Raw genomic sequence first — 17,039 nt, forward strand, 5'->3', positions numbered from 1 at the left:
TAGAGCTACCAGGGAAGAGGAAAAGAGGAATGCCTAAGAGGAGGTTTATGGATGTAGTGAGAGAGGACATGCAGGTGATGGGTGTAACAGAATAAGAGGACAGAAAGATATGGAAAAAGATGATCCGCTGAGGCAACCCCTAACGGGAGCAGCCAAAAGAAGAAGAAGATGTACCATTGTGCAAAGCAGATATTGAAACTTCAATCAAATTTAATGCCTGGCCATAGTAAAATATGGTGCAGAGAAACATAATTCATTAAGCAAAAGATTCACATTTAATATAAAGACTCAAACATTTATATCCTTTAATATAAAAGAGGATATAACAGTATTAATTTAAAAGGAAATATTTTGATGGATTTCACTGCTCAAAATTTTTTATGTATTTTTTTTAATTCAGCCCAAAATTAGTAATTGTAAAAATAACAAAATGAACATATTTTATTAGGCAGCATCATGGGTGAAAACTGTTGTTGAGCTACATTCACAAAGTAAAAAGACAATACAATATATCTTTATAGCTTTCATTTACGGCTATAAAGTTTGCTTACATTCTTTTAATTTCTAGGAGTCAATGTTAAATCTGACCTGCATCTGGCAAGGATATCGGCCTGGGTGTATTTATACTGTAACTTGGAAAACATTTTTTGGAAAAGATTTAAAATGCACGTTTAAAAGCACTATAGGAAAAATTGTTTTAGATTGCTCTGTATTGCCAGGAACTCAAGAGCCTTCTAAAATAGTATCTTGTTGTTATTTTCTGGTTTAACTCCAGATTCCTTTATAATGTGGTGCTTGTACAATACATTATCTTTTCATTCCGTTCTTATTCACAAATGCTATAAATATAATTTAAATATGTGTGTTGGGGAGATAGACTCTGGTCACACCACCCCCCTGAACTAGGTATAGCTGTCAGAGAATGCTACATTATCATGTTACCAGGACATGAAAAATCAACTACAAAAAAAAAAAAGATAAAACTTTGAGATCAAAAACTATTTCTCACACAGATTAATTGACTTGCCATGTATGTTTCAGGATGAAATTCAAATTTAGATATGATACTGTGAAAATAACTTAAAGGGAATATTAAGAGCGAGATCCCCACAAACAATACATTTTTATAAAAAGAGTCATCTTTTCCTATTTGCACTATTATAGCACTAGACCTTTACAAGCAAACATTTTAGGATTTCTGCATGTTTTTACATCATGGTTGCAAAACAAATATAGGTTTTAAGTCCTTGAAAATAGGTGCCTATTTGCCTTTTGAGTAGTAAAGCCAAAATTTCAAATTTCCAAATATATGTCATGTCTTGATAAATGCCTAAGATTAAGAGAAATCCAAAATTTTTAATCCTGAATAAATTGTTTTCTAATATTTCAAGAAAAAGCGGCCCTGTTGATGCAATATAATCTATTGATTTAGAATCATACCTTGAATTAAATGTTAAAATCTCTCAATACCATTTTCAAGGCCTGGTTATTCAACAAATCAAATTTGCACAGTCAGCAGTTTAATAAAGCTAAAAACACATTACTATATATAAAGTGTGTAAACATTGTCACACATATGCTTATCCAAGCTTTTACTAGATATGTAATACCATGCCATGCCAAGAGGGGGTGCTGCCACTGACAGCATTGTAATGCACTGCCTCCACAACTTGGAGAAAATGCCCAGTGAGCACAACTGACCTCATCCTTTCCAGTCCCGGATGCTAAACAAGGACAACCACCTGGAAGGAAGAGTCATTGAGCAAGGAGACGATCTTGTAAAAGGAACTCCTAAAAGAATAATTTACCGGCAGAGTTTAGCATAGAGGCCACTTGGCATTTATTTTGTTATCATTTTCATGCCATTGTGTGCTGTTTTAAGAACTGATACTAGACAAGGATTAGGCCAAGTTTGCACCCCAAACTATTCCTGGCTTTGTTGAACCTTCTTCCCTTGACCACCACAGTATATATGAAATTACCCTAGTCCTTATTTCTGTAAGTAATATAAACTAGGTATGTAAGGGTTTGGCTCTAAGTCCACCATAATATTTTTATATGGTGTAATTATTTACATTAGATATTCCAAAGTGTTATACAACAAATATAGTATTACTTTACAAAGGCAAAGTCTCAAAGTTTAGCATTTTCCCTTAAATTATTTTCATATATCTCAACAATGACTTCTACCTTACTCATGGCGAATTGTCTTTTAAACAGCTACCCAGTGTCATCCCCACTGAGGAGCATAAACCCAACCACAGAATTTTCTTGCCTCAAGCGGACATCAGAGTGAATAAAAGCAACAACAAAACAGGCACTGTGTCAGTGTAAAGACATCAGAATACAGAAAAGGCAACATGTGTGGAGTGTAAAGGAAGCAAAAGTGGGACACATAGAGATTCAGGCCAATAACAGAAAGAATTTAAATATAATCCTTATGGTAATCAACAGCCTAGTAATCTTTTCTGTTTTCAGCCATTTGAAGGAAAAATGTCCAAATGAGATTAACTTTTGAAACTTGCAATATCTTCTATGGTAATATCACATGCTGAAATCTAAACTTACAATATAAATAATAATAATAATAATAATTTTTATTTCAAGGCACCTTTCTAAACACCCAAGGACACTGTACAGATAATAAAATCATAAAATCAACAAAAACATGTATGTACACATACACATATGCATATGCATACATCTATATCTACGGAACTGAAAATACAGCAATAAGAATACAACCTAAGGTCATGTAGTGTAAGCTAATCTAAATAGATAAGTCTTAAAATGAGATTTGAAAAAAGGTAGGGAATCTATGTCCCAAATGTTTTGTGCTAGTGAGTTCCAGAGACAAGAAGCAGTACAACTAAATGCCCTGGAACCCATGGTGATCAGACGTGCGGGGGGAACGGGGGCAGTGGGGGTGATGAAAAGACCAGATGTAGAGGACCTAAGAGTGCGGTTAGGAGTATAAACAAGTGTGAGGTCATAGAGGTATAAAGGAGCATGGTTATGAAGTGCTTTGAAGGTAAGTAAAAGAATTTTAAAATCAATGTGATATTTTACAGGAAGCCAATGAAGCTGTTTAAGAGATGGGGTAATGTGTTGCATGGAAGAGGTCTGAGTTATAATAAGGGCAGCTGAATTCTGAACAAGCTATTGTTTATGGAGAAGCTTATGTGGGAGACCAAAGAGAACAGAATTACAATAATCAATGCGGGAAGTTACCGATGCATGAGTAAGGATGCCGGTGCTATTTAGTGTGAGGGAGGGTCTCAGGCACGCAATGCCACGGAGATGAAAAAAAGATGACCATGTAACATTATTGATATGGTATTGAAAACACGGGGTACTATCAAAGATGACCCCCAAACTCTTAAACTGAGGGTAGGGATAGACTGATGTACCATCAATATTAAGCGAAAAATTATTAGATTTTGATAAAGCAGACTTGGAGCCAATGAGGACAAACTCTGTGTAATGGCTATTGAGTTGGAGGAAATTAGAAGGTTTTACCTCAAATAGACAGTCATTGAGGCAGAAAGGAGGAAGGACAAAGTTGGGCTTTGTAGATATATAGAGCTGAGTATCGTCTGCATAACAATGAAAATCAATTCCAAATTTCTTAAAAATGCCACCTAAAAGGAGTAGATATATTCAAAACAGTAAGGGGCCAAGCACCGATCCCAGGGGAACACCACTAGTGACTGGGAGGAATCATGATCAGGAGCTTTTTAGGTGAACAAACTGAGTATGACAACACAAGTATGAAGTGAACCATATAAAAGGAGAATCGGTAATGCCAATGGCGGAATTTTGGAAATGAATGGTAGATTTGATATAGGGTGACAATTATTGTAGTTCTTGAGGTCAGCACCAGGTGGTAATAACTGGAGTTATTACAGCTGATTTGAGGGATAGAGGAACAAATCCAGATCTCAAAGAGGATTGAATGATATCGGTTATAAGTGAAGGCAAGCAGGCTTTTACCAGTCGAGTAGGCATGGGATCAAGCTGACAAATGGCAGATGTAGACTTATGAATAACAGAAGAAATTTCAGCTTCAGTGGGCAATTCACAAGTTAATAGATAAGTTAATGGAGGCTCAGCTGAAATATTTAAATAAGAATTGGATGGCAAATGTAGTGAAGATGCAAGTTGTTGATGAATATTTTCAATTTTGGTTTTAAAAAAAAGGTCAAGAATGCATCACATGTAGCAGTGCAACACATATAAGATGGAATTATATCAGGAGGTGCCAGAATTCTGTTAATAGTGGAAAACAATGCTCTTTTGTTACTATTAGACATGATTTGTTTAGAGTAATAAGCAGTTTCAGCCGCAGATAATGTATCTTTGTACAGATAAATGTGCTGATGATACATTTCTAGGTGCACAGTGAGTCCAGATATTTTATAGAGACGTTCTAAGTGACATCCATTTACTTTAAGCTGCTGAAGCTCAGGAGTGAACCAGGCAGCAAAGTGTGTAAAGAAGACAGTCCGGGTTTTTAGAGGTGCAAATGTGTCCAAAAGGCTATGGAGTCTGTCATTGTAGTAAGAAACCAATTCTTCTGGAGTAAGTAAATCTTCATTGCAGGAAAGGTTATCAATTGCCGTAGTCAAGGCAGATATTTATATTTTTTATGTTACGATAACAATTTATGGTGAGATATAAAGAAATCATTACAATTACTTGGGGCAAAGCCAGAGCAGCATATAAAATCAAGAATGTGGCCTCTGGAGTGTATTGGGAAATTAACAAATTGTTAGCTGCACTTGAGTCCTAATTTGGGTCCTGAGTTGGTGTGCCGTGTGGTGGGTGCGGCAACGCGCTGTATCAGCGCATGCTCCTAACCTCTCTCCTTTCCTCTCTCTCTGTATACTAAAACTATCAAGGCAGGACATAAAATCCTTTGTAGATGGGCAGTTAATATTATCTACATGAATGTTAAAGTCACCCACTAGAATAATATTAGGAGAAAGTGCACAAGTACTGAAAGAACTATTCTACCAATTGAGTGGTATATAAACAGCTCATAGATTATAATGCCTAATCCAGTGGTCCCCTAATTCAGTCCTGTGACCCACTACAACTGCAATTATTCATCCCAATTTACTTCTGTTAACAGGAGTCCTACCTTGATTATGTAAGGTATGTATCAAATGAAAAGTAAATACTGGTTTTGCTAAATTTTAATTAGAATATAGGAAGCATGTGTATGTGTGTTACACTGAGATGCATTTCTTTTCTTTTTCTTGCTTTTGCTGTTTGTTAATGTTCTGGTCATATAAACCTTTTCGACTATATTAAATAATATATGGTTGCATTAGAACAAGTCCAAAAATGCTAAGATACAAAATAGAGAATAAAAAGGAAATGTCTGTAACAATATTATTCTTTCTTCTCCATTAGAATGAAGTAATAGTTGGTAAAATGGAGAACACATCCACCAAAAGTTTCGCTGGAAGCATTGTGACAAGTGGCACGGTTATGCCTTTACCTAAAAGTGCTCCTAAGGTCCTGTTAACATCCCTTCTATAATTTAGCCTGGTCACTTAGAGGTATCAATGAGCAGTATTGTGAGGTAAAGGGGGTAAAATCCCATTCTACAACAGTAAACATATCAACCCTTTTGGAATCAGTTTTTTAAAGGAATACTTGCTGATATTGTGCTGGAGAAAGGTGATGTGTTGCATGTTGGTCAAATAAACAAGTCTGAATTTCACTGTATTTTCTACATGTGACAATACACTTGTACTATAAAAGTTAAAATCATTATGCATTCACATTCATCTCAACCCCTTCCCAGGAAAGCAGTGTGTATCTTGGCAATGTGCAGTGAATGGAGATTATCCAGCCCACCTTCAGTGGAGAACTATAACTAGACAAGACATGGACTTGTACAGTTATATTGAAATGTGAGTAAAAGGCTAAACCCTAGCAGTAAAGGAAGTTGCCACAAAGCCTGTAATCCATAATCCATGGAAGGATTTGTATTATTCTCACATTGATTGTAGACACTTCTATTATACTATAGATATGTTTAACACGAAAAAAAAATCAAATACTTGATTTAAACAGCAACAAAAAAATCTGGCAGCAAATAACTATGAAAATGGTTCAGCAGTGCCTAAGGGCTTACATATTTATTCAAGTGATTTTTGCAGCTGTTCTTGAGAGCAAAGTATTAGAGTCATGTTACTAGTCACATCCAGATGTTGGGCATGGATGCTTGATGCAAACTCTCCCTGACAACACTGCTTCTTTCATAATTTTATTGTATGTTTTGAGTGTGCTACATTTCAATAATTTATGTAAGGTTTTATACCATAGAGTACACACAGTGCCTCCAAAAAGGAGAACTGATGTGAAAATCTAAACAAAAAAGGAGAGAAGCTTCACCAAGCCATTCACGATCAAAGGTGGATTGTGGGGACGTGGACATAGATAGAAAATATTCAATATGTATTATGAGATTGTGTGCATACATACACAAATGATCAGAGCAGGTTTTCCACAACCATACTGTACCTAACCAGAGAAGCAGGATCAATGAATCCTAAGAAATTAGTTTTCTTTTGTCAAAGATTCCTTGTCTTTTAGAAAACATAGTTAAGACACTACGCTTTTAGAAATTACCATACCAACACATGCCATCATAACAACAGAAATAAAATGGCGATGTTGATGATTATCACAATCAGAATCCTTAAAAAGCTAAAAAAAACAGCAAAATAGTAAAGTACTTAATTCCTGGAAGTATAAAATCAATCAGAAAGAAATTAAATTGTACAATTTTAGATAACTATGCAAATGAAGGCCTGCCATGACTCTTCCCTGCATATAAATCTCTATTTATTGGTTAGAATAGTGCACTGTTAAGTGTTACTGTTATGGTACCACTGCATGGGACAATGCAAGTCTGAGATGTTGCTTTCAGTTGCACGCTGATAAGACAATCGTATATTTCCACCATGTTTAAACTACAGAATTTTGGTAGTTTTATTACTACTACTGTAAGGCACAGCACTAGCCATTGTGGAAACATTTCATTAAAAAATACTGATAAAGTATATAGATAAAGAAAGTAAAGCTGATGTAAAAAGAACATTTAAAAATGTATTTAGAACTCATAGGGACTAGTATATATTTGAAGATGCAAACCACCACTTGATAAATCAACGGATTCCTAGAATAAAAAAAAAAATCATGGAAACAGAATTACTATCTAGATGGCTGCTAAAACTTAGTCTAAAATTCTACCAATGATCATAAGTGTTACTGTAACTTACCTTAAGTTTCTGAATCACCTCAGGCTTTTTCCATCTCATTGGTGAATTTTCATATTTCTCATAATATTCCAGCACCTCCTGAAAAAGAACATGACATTATAGAATAATTTCATTATAATAAGAAAAAAAATTCCCCATAGTTAAAGTAGAACAGAAGGTATGGCTCACAATTCAAAACATCTGCATGAAGGTTCCGGCCCACACTCTGGTATTAAGATATAGCAGACTTGGTTTCGTCCGTTTATAGGAGATGGACGTCTGAAGCAGAGCTCCGCTAGCAGCGGCTTTATTTTCCCACGTATTTCATATTATTTAGAGGTATCCTGTATTTAACCCGACCAAGGAACTTCCACTACAATATACAAGCATGAGTAACAAGAAGAAAAGTCAGAAAGAACCGGAAAAGAAACTTAAAGCTGCATCGAAGTCCGGACAGACTTCCGGCCTGAGTGCAAGTATAAGGTATGGCATCACGGAGACTGACCTGGAACAGGCAGAAGAGTGCGCAGAATTCCTGGGACCCCGCTCCATTGTATCGTCTCCAGTCGAGAGTGAAAATGGGAGCGAAGGCGCAAGTGATACAGGTCGCGAGGGATCGCCGATTTCTGAGGATCATTCGAGACTAGAAAGGCTCTGCAGGACGTGCTCTCATCTACTCATTGCGAGCCTGTAACAGGAGCTGCATTTTCACTTGCGGAGCACGAAAGCAGAAGCGAACTGTCCGAACTGAAAGAGATGATCGCTACACAGAAAGAGATGATCGCTACACAGTCCACTGCCATAGTTACGGCCATGAAGGAGCTTAAGAAAGATAACACAAATGATCTTAAGGAGGTGGCCACTGAGCTCAAGAAGGATAACAAAGATAAGGAAACGCGTCTATTTGAACGTTTCGACGTGAACTTTAAAGGCATGTTGGAGAAATTAGTGGAACACATTGAAGAAACTAACTCCAAACTGAAAAGGCTTGATGATCATATTAATGACGTTTCAGATCAGCTGGAAGACATTAAGCAGGGACTCACGGCTCGAGTGGAAACAGCGGAACAAATGGCATCTAACGCCGATGAAAAAGCCACAGCTGCGAACTCGGAATACAAAAAACTTGGAGACAGACTTGCAGCCCTGGAGGATGGGTGCAGAAGAAATAATATAAGAATTGACGGTATACCTGAGAAACGAGAAAGCTCAAGCCCAGTGAAATTTGCAGTAGAATTACTGTCTAAAATAATTGGAGATGACTTTAAACTCGACAATGAGATAGCCACGGCTTATCGCACAAAGATACCAAGCGCCTTTAAATCTAGGTCTTTTATTGTCCGCTTCGAACGACTAAGATGTAAGCTTGATGTGATGGCACTTCTCAGACACAAGCAAGAGATTATATTCGAAAATAATCTTATTCGTATTTTTCCCGACTTCTCACCATCAACAGCTGCAAAACGCAGATCCTACAACGACATTAAAAGGATGCTACGGGAAGCCGATATCAAATACAGCCTCTTGTATCCTGCCAAACTGAAAGTGGAAGTTCAAGATGGACATTATATCTTCTTCAGCAAAGAAGAAGCTGAAAAAGAATTAAAGAAGCTGTTTCCGACACTTTTTTGAAAGTTAATTAAAATTAAAGAGCCGTATTCTATCAAGGCACGGGAAAGACCTATGATCTGATCGCTGGATCCATGTTTAAAGAGACTGGTATTATAATTATACATCTTATTTTCTTTTTTTTTTTTGTTTTTAGCTGGACTTTATATGTTATATGTTTATGTTTTAATCAGAGTTATAGAGTTATAGACGTGAGTGTGAAAATGTGGAAGTGATTAAAGTAGGATTCGTTTTATTTATTTATTTTTTTATTCCTTTTTTTTTTTTTTTTTTTATTTTTTTTTTTTATTTTACTATACCTTAAAGTAGACTGTTTAACTTCATACCCTTGGTTTAATGCTTGTTCTACTATTTATACAATTACCATTATACTATTACAGTATGAATTACCAGGTTTATCCTAGACTAGTTTTTAAAATCACTCCCAGGGTTGTTTTTTTTTTTTTTTTATCTTAATATCTTAACTTAAAAGCGCTGAAGATTATTTCAAGCTTAAATATTGTTAATGAGAACATTTTCAGCAGATAGTATTAAGGATTTAACTGTAAAAGATATCTCTGTTTTAATTCTGTAACACCGCTGCAGGGTGGGGTTTGTTTTTGTTTTGGACGTGCTCTGTCTCTTCGTATGTCAGAGGACTGGAACATCGCGAAGTGGGGTCTAGCCTCATGTGGGGAGGCAAAATGGGGGGGTGGGGGGATAAAGGGGGGAGAGAAGGAGAGCAGGTTATATTTAATCTATTCTTATAATCCTTATAATTATAAATATCAATGCAGCAACAGGCTAACATGCAACAACTCCTGGGGAATCTTGAAACTAAGATTAAAACTGCCATATTACCAATTAAAACTATAAAATGACATTAAAAACTCAGAATCAATGTCTCCATGATGGGACAGTTAACTTTGTGAGCTGGAATGTTAAAGGCCTGAATCACGAATTAAAGAGAAAGAAAGTATGCTCTCACCTAACAGGCTTAAACGCTAAAATAGTATTTTTACAGGAGACCCACTTACTAACCAAGGATCAGTTCAGATTACAAAAAGACTGGACTGGCCAAATGTTCCATTCTAGCTTTATAAAGAAAACTAGAGGGGTGGGAATTCTCATACATAGAACAGTTCCATTTGTAGCATCAGAGGTAATGTCGGACCCTGAAGGGAGATATGTGATGGTCATGGGCAACTTATATAACAGTAAAATGATTTTGATAAATGTTTATGCACCCAATGTTGATGATAAGGAATTCATGCAAAATCTATTTGCATCCATTCCCAATGTGAACACTCATAAAATTATAATGGCTGGGGACTTTAATTGTGTTTTAAATCCACTCTTAGATAGGACTCCCGTGACAGGGGGGACGACATCTAATACTGCAAAGATAATTACACAGTTTTTAAATGATCACAACTTATCAGACCCCTGGAGGTTTCTTAACCCAAACTCAACAACATATTCGTTCTACTCACCAGTGCATTATAGCTACTCAAGAATTGATTATTTTTTTATAGATAATAATTTCCTGCCTACAATTAAATCATGCAAATATGACACAATTGTTATCTCTGACCATGCCCCTCTAGTCTTGGAGCTAAAATCAATAAGCCCCTCGTACTCACCTCGCAGATGGCGTCTTAACCCTCTTTTATTGGCAGACGAGAACTGCACAGAATTTATATCCAAACAAATCAGCTTCTTCCTAGAGACAAACACGTCTACAGAGGTTTCTGCAGGAACACTCTGGGAAACTCTAAAGGCCTTCCTAAGAGGCCAGATTATTTCATATCTTTCCCATAGAAATAAATTAGAAACCAAAAAAGTGTCAGAGCTAAGAAATGAAATTACTAGAATAGATGAAGAACAAGCCAGGCGTCCAAGTGAAGCTCTTCACAGGAAAAGGCAGGCCCTGCATACAGAACTTAACATCTTAACAACTAAAGAAACTGAACAACTTATTTATAAGTCTAGACAGCATTACTATGAACACGGAGAAAAAGCTAATAAGCTTTTAGCTCAACAAATTCATAAACAAGAAGTTCACAATGCAATACCAGTAATCACCAACAAGAATGGAGAAGAAATCATCGACCATAATAAAATAATGCACACATTTAGAGATTACTATAAGTCTTTATATTCCACTGAGCCCAAAGAAGACAACACGCAATCTAATGCATTTCTGGATAATTCATAAATACCACAAATAGATGCTTTAAGTGCTGAGGAACTAGATAAACCTCTAACGCTAACAGAATTACTAGACGCTATAAAGTCACTACAAAGCGGGAAATCATCAGGCCCTGATGGTTACCCCGTAGAGTTTTATAAGAAATTCTCCACTCAGCTAGCTCCACTCTTATTGGTAACATTTACAGAAGCTAAAGACCACCAAATACTACCTCAAACATTTCGACAAGCATTAATCACCGTCTTTCCTAAACAAAATAAGGACTTGTTACAATGTGCATCATATAGACCAATTTCACTCCTGAATAATGATGTTAAGATACTCTCAAAAATCCTAACTAGAAGGATGGAGAAAGTGCTGCCCTCGGTAATATCACAAGATCAAACTGGATTTATTAAAGGCCGACATCTATCTTCAAATCTCCGACGCTTGTTTAATGTTATATATTCACCAGCAAAATCAAACACCCCAGAGATATTACTATCATTAGACGCAGAAAAGGCATTTGATATGATCGAATGGAATTACCTTTTCACTGCATTGGAGAAATTTGGGTTTGGCCCGAATATTTGTGCTTGGATTAAACTACTGTATACCAGTCCAGAAGCTTCAGTTTGTATTAATAAAATTTGCTCAGACTACTTTAAACTAGAACATGGTACCAGACAAGGATGTCCCTTGTCGCCACTGTTGTTTGCAATCGCTATTGAACCACTGGCGGTTCACTGCCGAAATTCTCATCAGATAAAGGGGATTGTCAGAGAAGGACTGGAATAGAAAATTTCTTTATATGCAGATGATATGGTCTTATATATATCAGACCCAGAAAACACTGTCCCAGCTGTTTTAACAGCACTAACAGAATTTCAAAAGATATCTGGTCTTAGAATTAATCTGAATAAAAGTATACTCTTTCCAGTGAACTCACAAGCATATAATAATAAATTAGACACCCTACCTTTTACCATAGCAGATCAGTTTAAATACCTAGGGGTAAATATCACAAGTAAACATAAAGCTCTTTATCAACAAAGTTTTGGCATCTGTATGGAAAAAATTAAGCAAGACTTGCATAGATGGTCAACCCTTCATCTCACTCTAGCCGGAAGAATTAACATCGTTAAGATGAATATCCTTCCTAAACTTCTCTTTTTATTTCAAAACATTTCAATATATATCAATAAATCGTTTTTTAAACAGTTAGATTCAATAATAACCTCATTCATTTGGAACTCAAAACACCCACGTATCCGAAGAGCAACCCTACAAAGACCTCAGGCAGAAGGTAGCATGGCTTTACCTAATTTTCAGTTTTATTACTGGGCAGCAAACATACAAGCCATAAAAACCTGGACACAAATAAATGCACATACACAGGCTTGGTCTGCAATAGAAGTAAAATCCTGTAGTACTTCTTTATATTCCCTGCTCTGCTCTCCAATAAATGAAAGTTATCGCAAATATACTAATAACCCAATTGTGCTTTACTCACTCAGAATATGGAACCAAATTAGGAAGCATTTTAAGATGGAAAATCTTTTATCAGTGGCACCTATGCAAGGGAACTACCTCTTTCAACCTTCGCAAGTATATCCAGTTTTTAATACCTGGAAAAGTTTTGGGATTAAAATGCTCAGAGATCTTTATATAGACAACATATTTACATCTTTTGAACAATTACGTTCAAAATTTAACCTCCCAGCTACACATTTCTTTTACTATCTTCAAATTAGAAATTTTGTTAAACAGAAATTGCCCGATTTCCCCCACCTTGCACCCTCCACAATGCTGGAAAAAATACTGCTCAATTCCGAGGAAACAAACACTATTTCCGCAATATATAAAATCTTATTAGAGTCCCTACCTTTCAAAGATCCAAGAGGACATTGGGAAGAAGATCTCTTAATCAATATATCAGAAAAGGAGTGGAAGGTAGCAAAGCAGAGAATTCACTCGAGTTCTATATGCGCAAAGCATAGAATTATTCAACTAAAAATTATATATCGAGCTCATCTGTCTCGCTTAAAACTGTCCAAAATGTTTCCAGGCCAGGATCCAACCTGCGAGCGCTGCAACCAAGCTCCTGCCTCACTGGGTCACATGTTCTGGGCCTGCACCAAACTAACATCATTTTGGACAAAAAATTTTTAAGTGCCTCTCAGACAGCCTTAGTATCACAATCCCTCCTAACCCACTAACAGCTGTGTTTGGTGTCCTTCCAGATGGACTTGAATTGGAGAAGGACAAACAAAACGGTGATTGCATTCACTACACTCTTGGCACGCAGACTTATTTTGTTAAATTGGAAGAATCCTAATTCTCCTCTTATAAGTCAGTGGGAAACTGATGTTTTATATTATTTGAAATTGGAAAAAATCAAATTTTCAGTTAGAGGATCTGTACAAAATTTTTTCAAAACTTGGCAGGATTTAATCAATATTATTTTAGAATAAGAGAATTAACTATTATTGCATTTAACTCCCTTCTCCATCTCTTATTTATATAGATATTTACTTCTCCCCTTCTTTTGTCTAATGTTGCCTTATTAAAAAGCTTAAAGCAATTTTCCTTTAGCTAAGCTCTCCTTCTCAGGGGTGGGGTTTGATTTGTCTTCAAATTTGTTGGGTTATAAATTGATCTGTTTGTATGGAATGATTACAATGAAAATTAATAAAATAAAAATATTAAAAAAAAAAAAAAAAAAAGATATAGCAGACTTTATACTATAATTATAGTATAATTCATACCATAATAAAAAGTTTTTTAAAAATTAGAAATTTACCTTCCTGGCACATTTTAAAGTTCATGCAATATTTCAGATATCTAATTTGAAACTAGTCTAGCTACTTTGCACTAAGCACTTTGAGCTACTTTTTGTATGAAAATGTGCTATATAAATAAATGTTGTTGTTGTTGTTGTAGAGAAGTACATATTTTCATCCAGCCAGTTCCCCACCTCCTATTTTGGTGGAATGTGAAGAGGAATATGAAATTGAAAATGAAAATATTTTGGATGTATGGTAAAACAGGTTCTTGAGTAAAATAACCTATATAATTTTAAGGGTTAGGATGTGAAGATAGATTTTGAATCCCAGACAAAGATGTTTATGCTCCTCCATTTTTAAGGCAACACCAAATGTGCCCATTTGAAGTCTACACATTAGGAGGGTAAGCTCTCTCAGAAACTCATTAAATGTTGTATTGCCTCATTTCAGTATACTTTTGCGTGATTTTTTTTTTTATTTGCATTAATAATTTATGCAAATAAATGGTGCTTTTTCATGAAATCAGCACATTGGCAGTGTGTGTAACATTGTTCTATAGGTGTCACCATTTTAAGTATTGTTTCACACTTTGATAATCATTTAAATTAATGTATATATGGCACTGGTATTGTATAAAAGATGACAGCACACTTGGGTAGGCATCCAAACTTTGTATTAAAACAAGGTAAGAACCTTGTTCTTACTAAATAAATCAATATTAAGGTTACAAATACTTTTTAAATATCTAATGATGACTATTTAAGTAATGATCCCTATAAGGAGTGGCCTGCTGTGTGCACATTTTTTTAGTGCGAGCAAAAAGTTCTAAAATCCAACAATTTTTGAGTGCCAGTATTAGCAATTGTGGCGGACACCTGGAAGGACCAGGAGAGGGATAATACCTCTCCTGGGCCATGACAGGGCAGTCACCCTGGTCTGCATGGGGGCCACGGGATCAGAGCTTAGAAGCTCATCACTGTTGGGGCCTGTGGCCACCGGCAGAGGGCAGCAGGAGGATTATGGAGCCCTGGACTGCAGCACTTCCGCCACAACCGGAAGTTCTGCTGGAAGAGATTCCAGGAAGCACCTGGAGCACATCTGGGGCAGTATAAAAGGGGCCGCCTCACTCCATTAGACGAGTTGGAGTAGAAAGGAATAAGACACAGCTTGTGAGAGGAGGAGTGAGGGCGACAGAGAAGAAGAATGAGAAAGGAGAGGACTATGTGCTGATTTGTGCAGTGTTTGGAGCTGTGTACAGGAAGCAGCAATAAACGTGTGTGTTTTGGGACATCTGGTGTCTGTATCTCTGTCTGTGTTCGGGGCTGAATCTCCACACAATACACTTCTGTAAATAGCACAAAAATCATCAAAAAATACTATTTACTGTGTTGCAAATTTAATGTTAAATGTCAAAATATTTGACTGAACTAATAACATTTTTTTAACAAAAAGTTTATTTCTACTCAAAATTTCATGAAATATTCAGTTTCTCTTCTTACTGTTTCATTCAAAAGTTTTAAACTCTATGAACGTTAACAGTCTGTTCAGAATTTGAAAAGAGTTTAATTCTCATTAAGTGTTTCAAATGCTCAGAATATAAACAAATTCTAGATGTTGCTTTGCTATTGCTCATTAGGCTAAATACTCTTTCACAGTCAGCACTCGAGGCCAACAATGTGCCAAAAGTGAAAACAACTCCTTGAAATGACCCTTGTTTTTAGTAAATGTAACTATATCCGACAATGTCTTTACAATTTTAGTTTCAAATTTTTTCTTAATCATTATCTTGAACCCTAGATAATGGTTACAATGATCCTTTTAAACAGAATTATAGTTTTTCAACAGAACACAGTATTTTATGACAAGCCTATTGCTTTGCTCAAATCCAAACAAAAAAAATGCCAGATTTGCGGGTATAGAGAAACATTCCTTATCAAGACATACCAATCTTTCAATTCTTTGTCTGGAAATCGATTGTCCATATGGCCACATGTCCCCTGAATAAAAGTGATTATTGACTTTGTTTTAACTGGAAACTGAAATGAAGAGAAATAATTGCTGGAAATGAAGCACGTTTCCAAGATACTGTGACCTATATTTGTTGATTTTTGCTCTGGCAAACTGAACAGCACTAGCAGTCAGAAGCACACTTCTTTGTAGAACTTTGTATAAGTCTGCCAGTTCAGCTAGAATGTCATTAAGTATTGAGATAGCAACACAGCATTCTGCATTTTTTAATTTATACATGCATCATTCATGAATAGAGTCCTTGTCTTCAACACTTTTTTCATCAGTATTCCACTAATACATCACAGTTCCCAATCATAGCATTTACTGCGCAATATCTGTAAATACACCTGATATTGTTTAGTGGTTTAAATGCAATCAAATCTGCCTCAGCAGCTTTCACAAATTCTTCAAATTTTGTCTTCTTACCTAAGTCTCAATATTACTTATCGGGAAAAAGTCTTTCCCCTGCATCATCTACACCCAGGTCCTCACAATGTGCCACACAATGTTGGTCCGATAATTGTGGAATGGACTGCCACAAAAGAGCATTTACAGCTTTTCGTTTGCCCCACATGACAAATGTGCCATTACCATCTAGTTTAAATTTAACTTGTTTTCCCATATAAAATTTTTGGATAGCCCCAAAAATAGATAAACTATCACATGCTGTTCATTATGCCAGTGAAAACAATTTTATAAATAGATTTGCTTCATTCCTAAAGTTAATAAATAAAATTAAGACATTTGTAATATGTCAGTTGATCCATCAGCTATCAATGTGTGGTGAGCTGATTTTCTGATTTAATTTAAACACATTACTTTGTACTTGATGAACTCAAACGCACAACTCTTACTTTGCCAATTGTCCTGTATTTTCATATATTTCACAGCGTGATCATGAATATCCTGGATTGCCAACATAGAAGAATTTATTTTCACAACCAGAAAAAAATTATCAATTAAAACTTCTACTTCATCATGTGATGCTTGCTTCCACTGAACAGAGTTCTTCTTGGCCTTCAAGTTCTTGTTTAGATTCGGTTAATATTTTTTTCAATAAATGTTCCAATTGATTTTTAGGCTTTGTGACATAATCAACCATGAGATTTTTGGTTCAAATGTTGTTTGAGATGGTTCACTTTCCAGTTGCTCCATGCTTTCCGTGAG

At 35.9% G+C, this 17,039-nt stretch overlaps 1 protein-coding gene across 2 annotated transcripts in view; it reads right to left on the reverse strand.

Moving 5' to 3' along the window:
- Positions 1 to 17,039, reverse strand: part of LOC114653490 (nephronophthisis 3) — an 838,883-nt gene that overhangs the window by 440,452 nt on the left and 381,392 nt on the right. For both annotated transcript variants that reach the window (XM_028803845.2, XM_028803846.2), the window contains one exon: positions 7,299 to 7,376. In XM_028803845.2, the coding sequence (XP_028659678.2) occupies positions 7,299 to 7,376 (78 nt within the window). The remainder of the gene's footprint in view (positions 1 to 7,298; positions 7,377 to 17,039) is intronic.

Source organism: Erpetoichthys calabaricus, chromosome 6, assembly GCF_900747795.2.
Source record: "Erpetoichthys calabaricus chromosome 6, fErpCal1.3, whole genome shotgun sequence".
Taxonomy (NCBI): domain Eukaryota; kingdom Metazoa; phylum Chordata; class Cladistia; order Polypteriformes; family Polypteridae; genus Erpetoichthys; species Erpetoichthys calabaricus.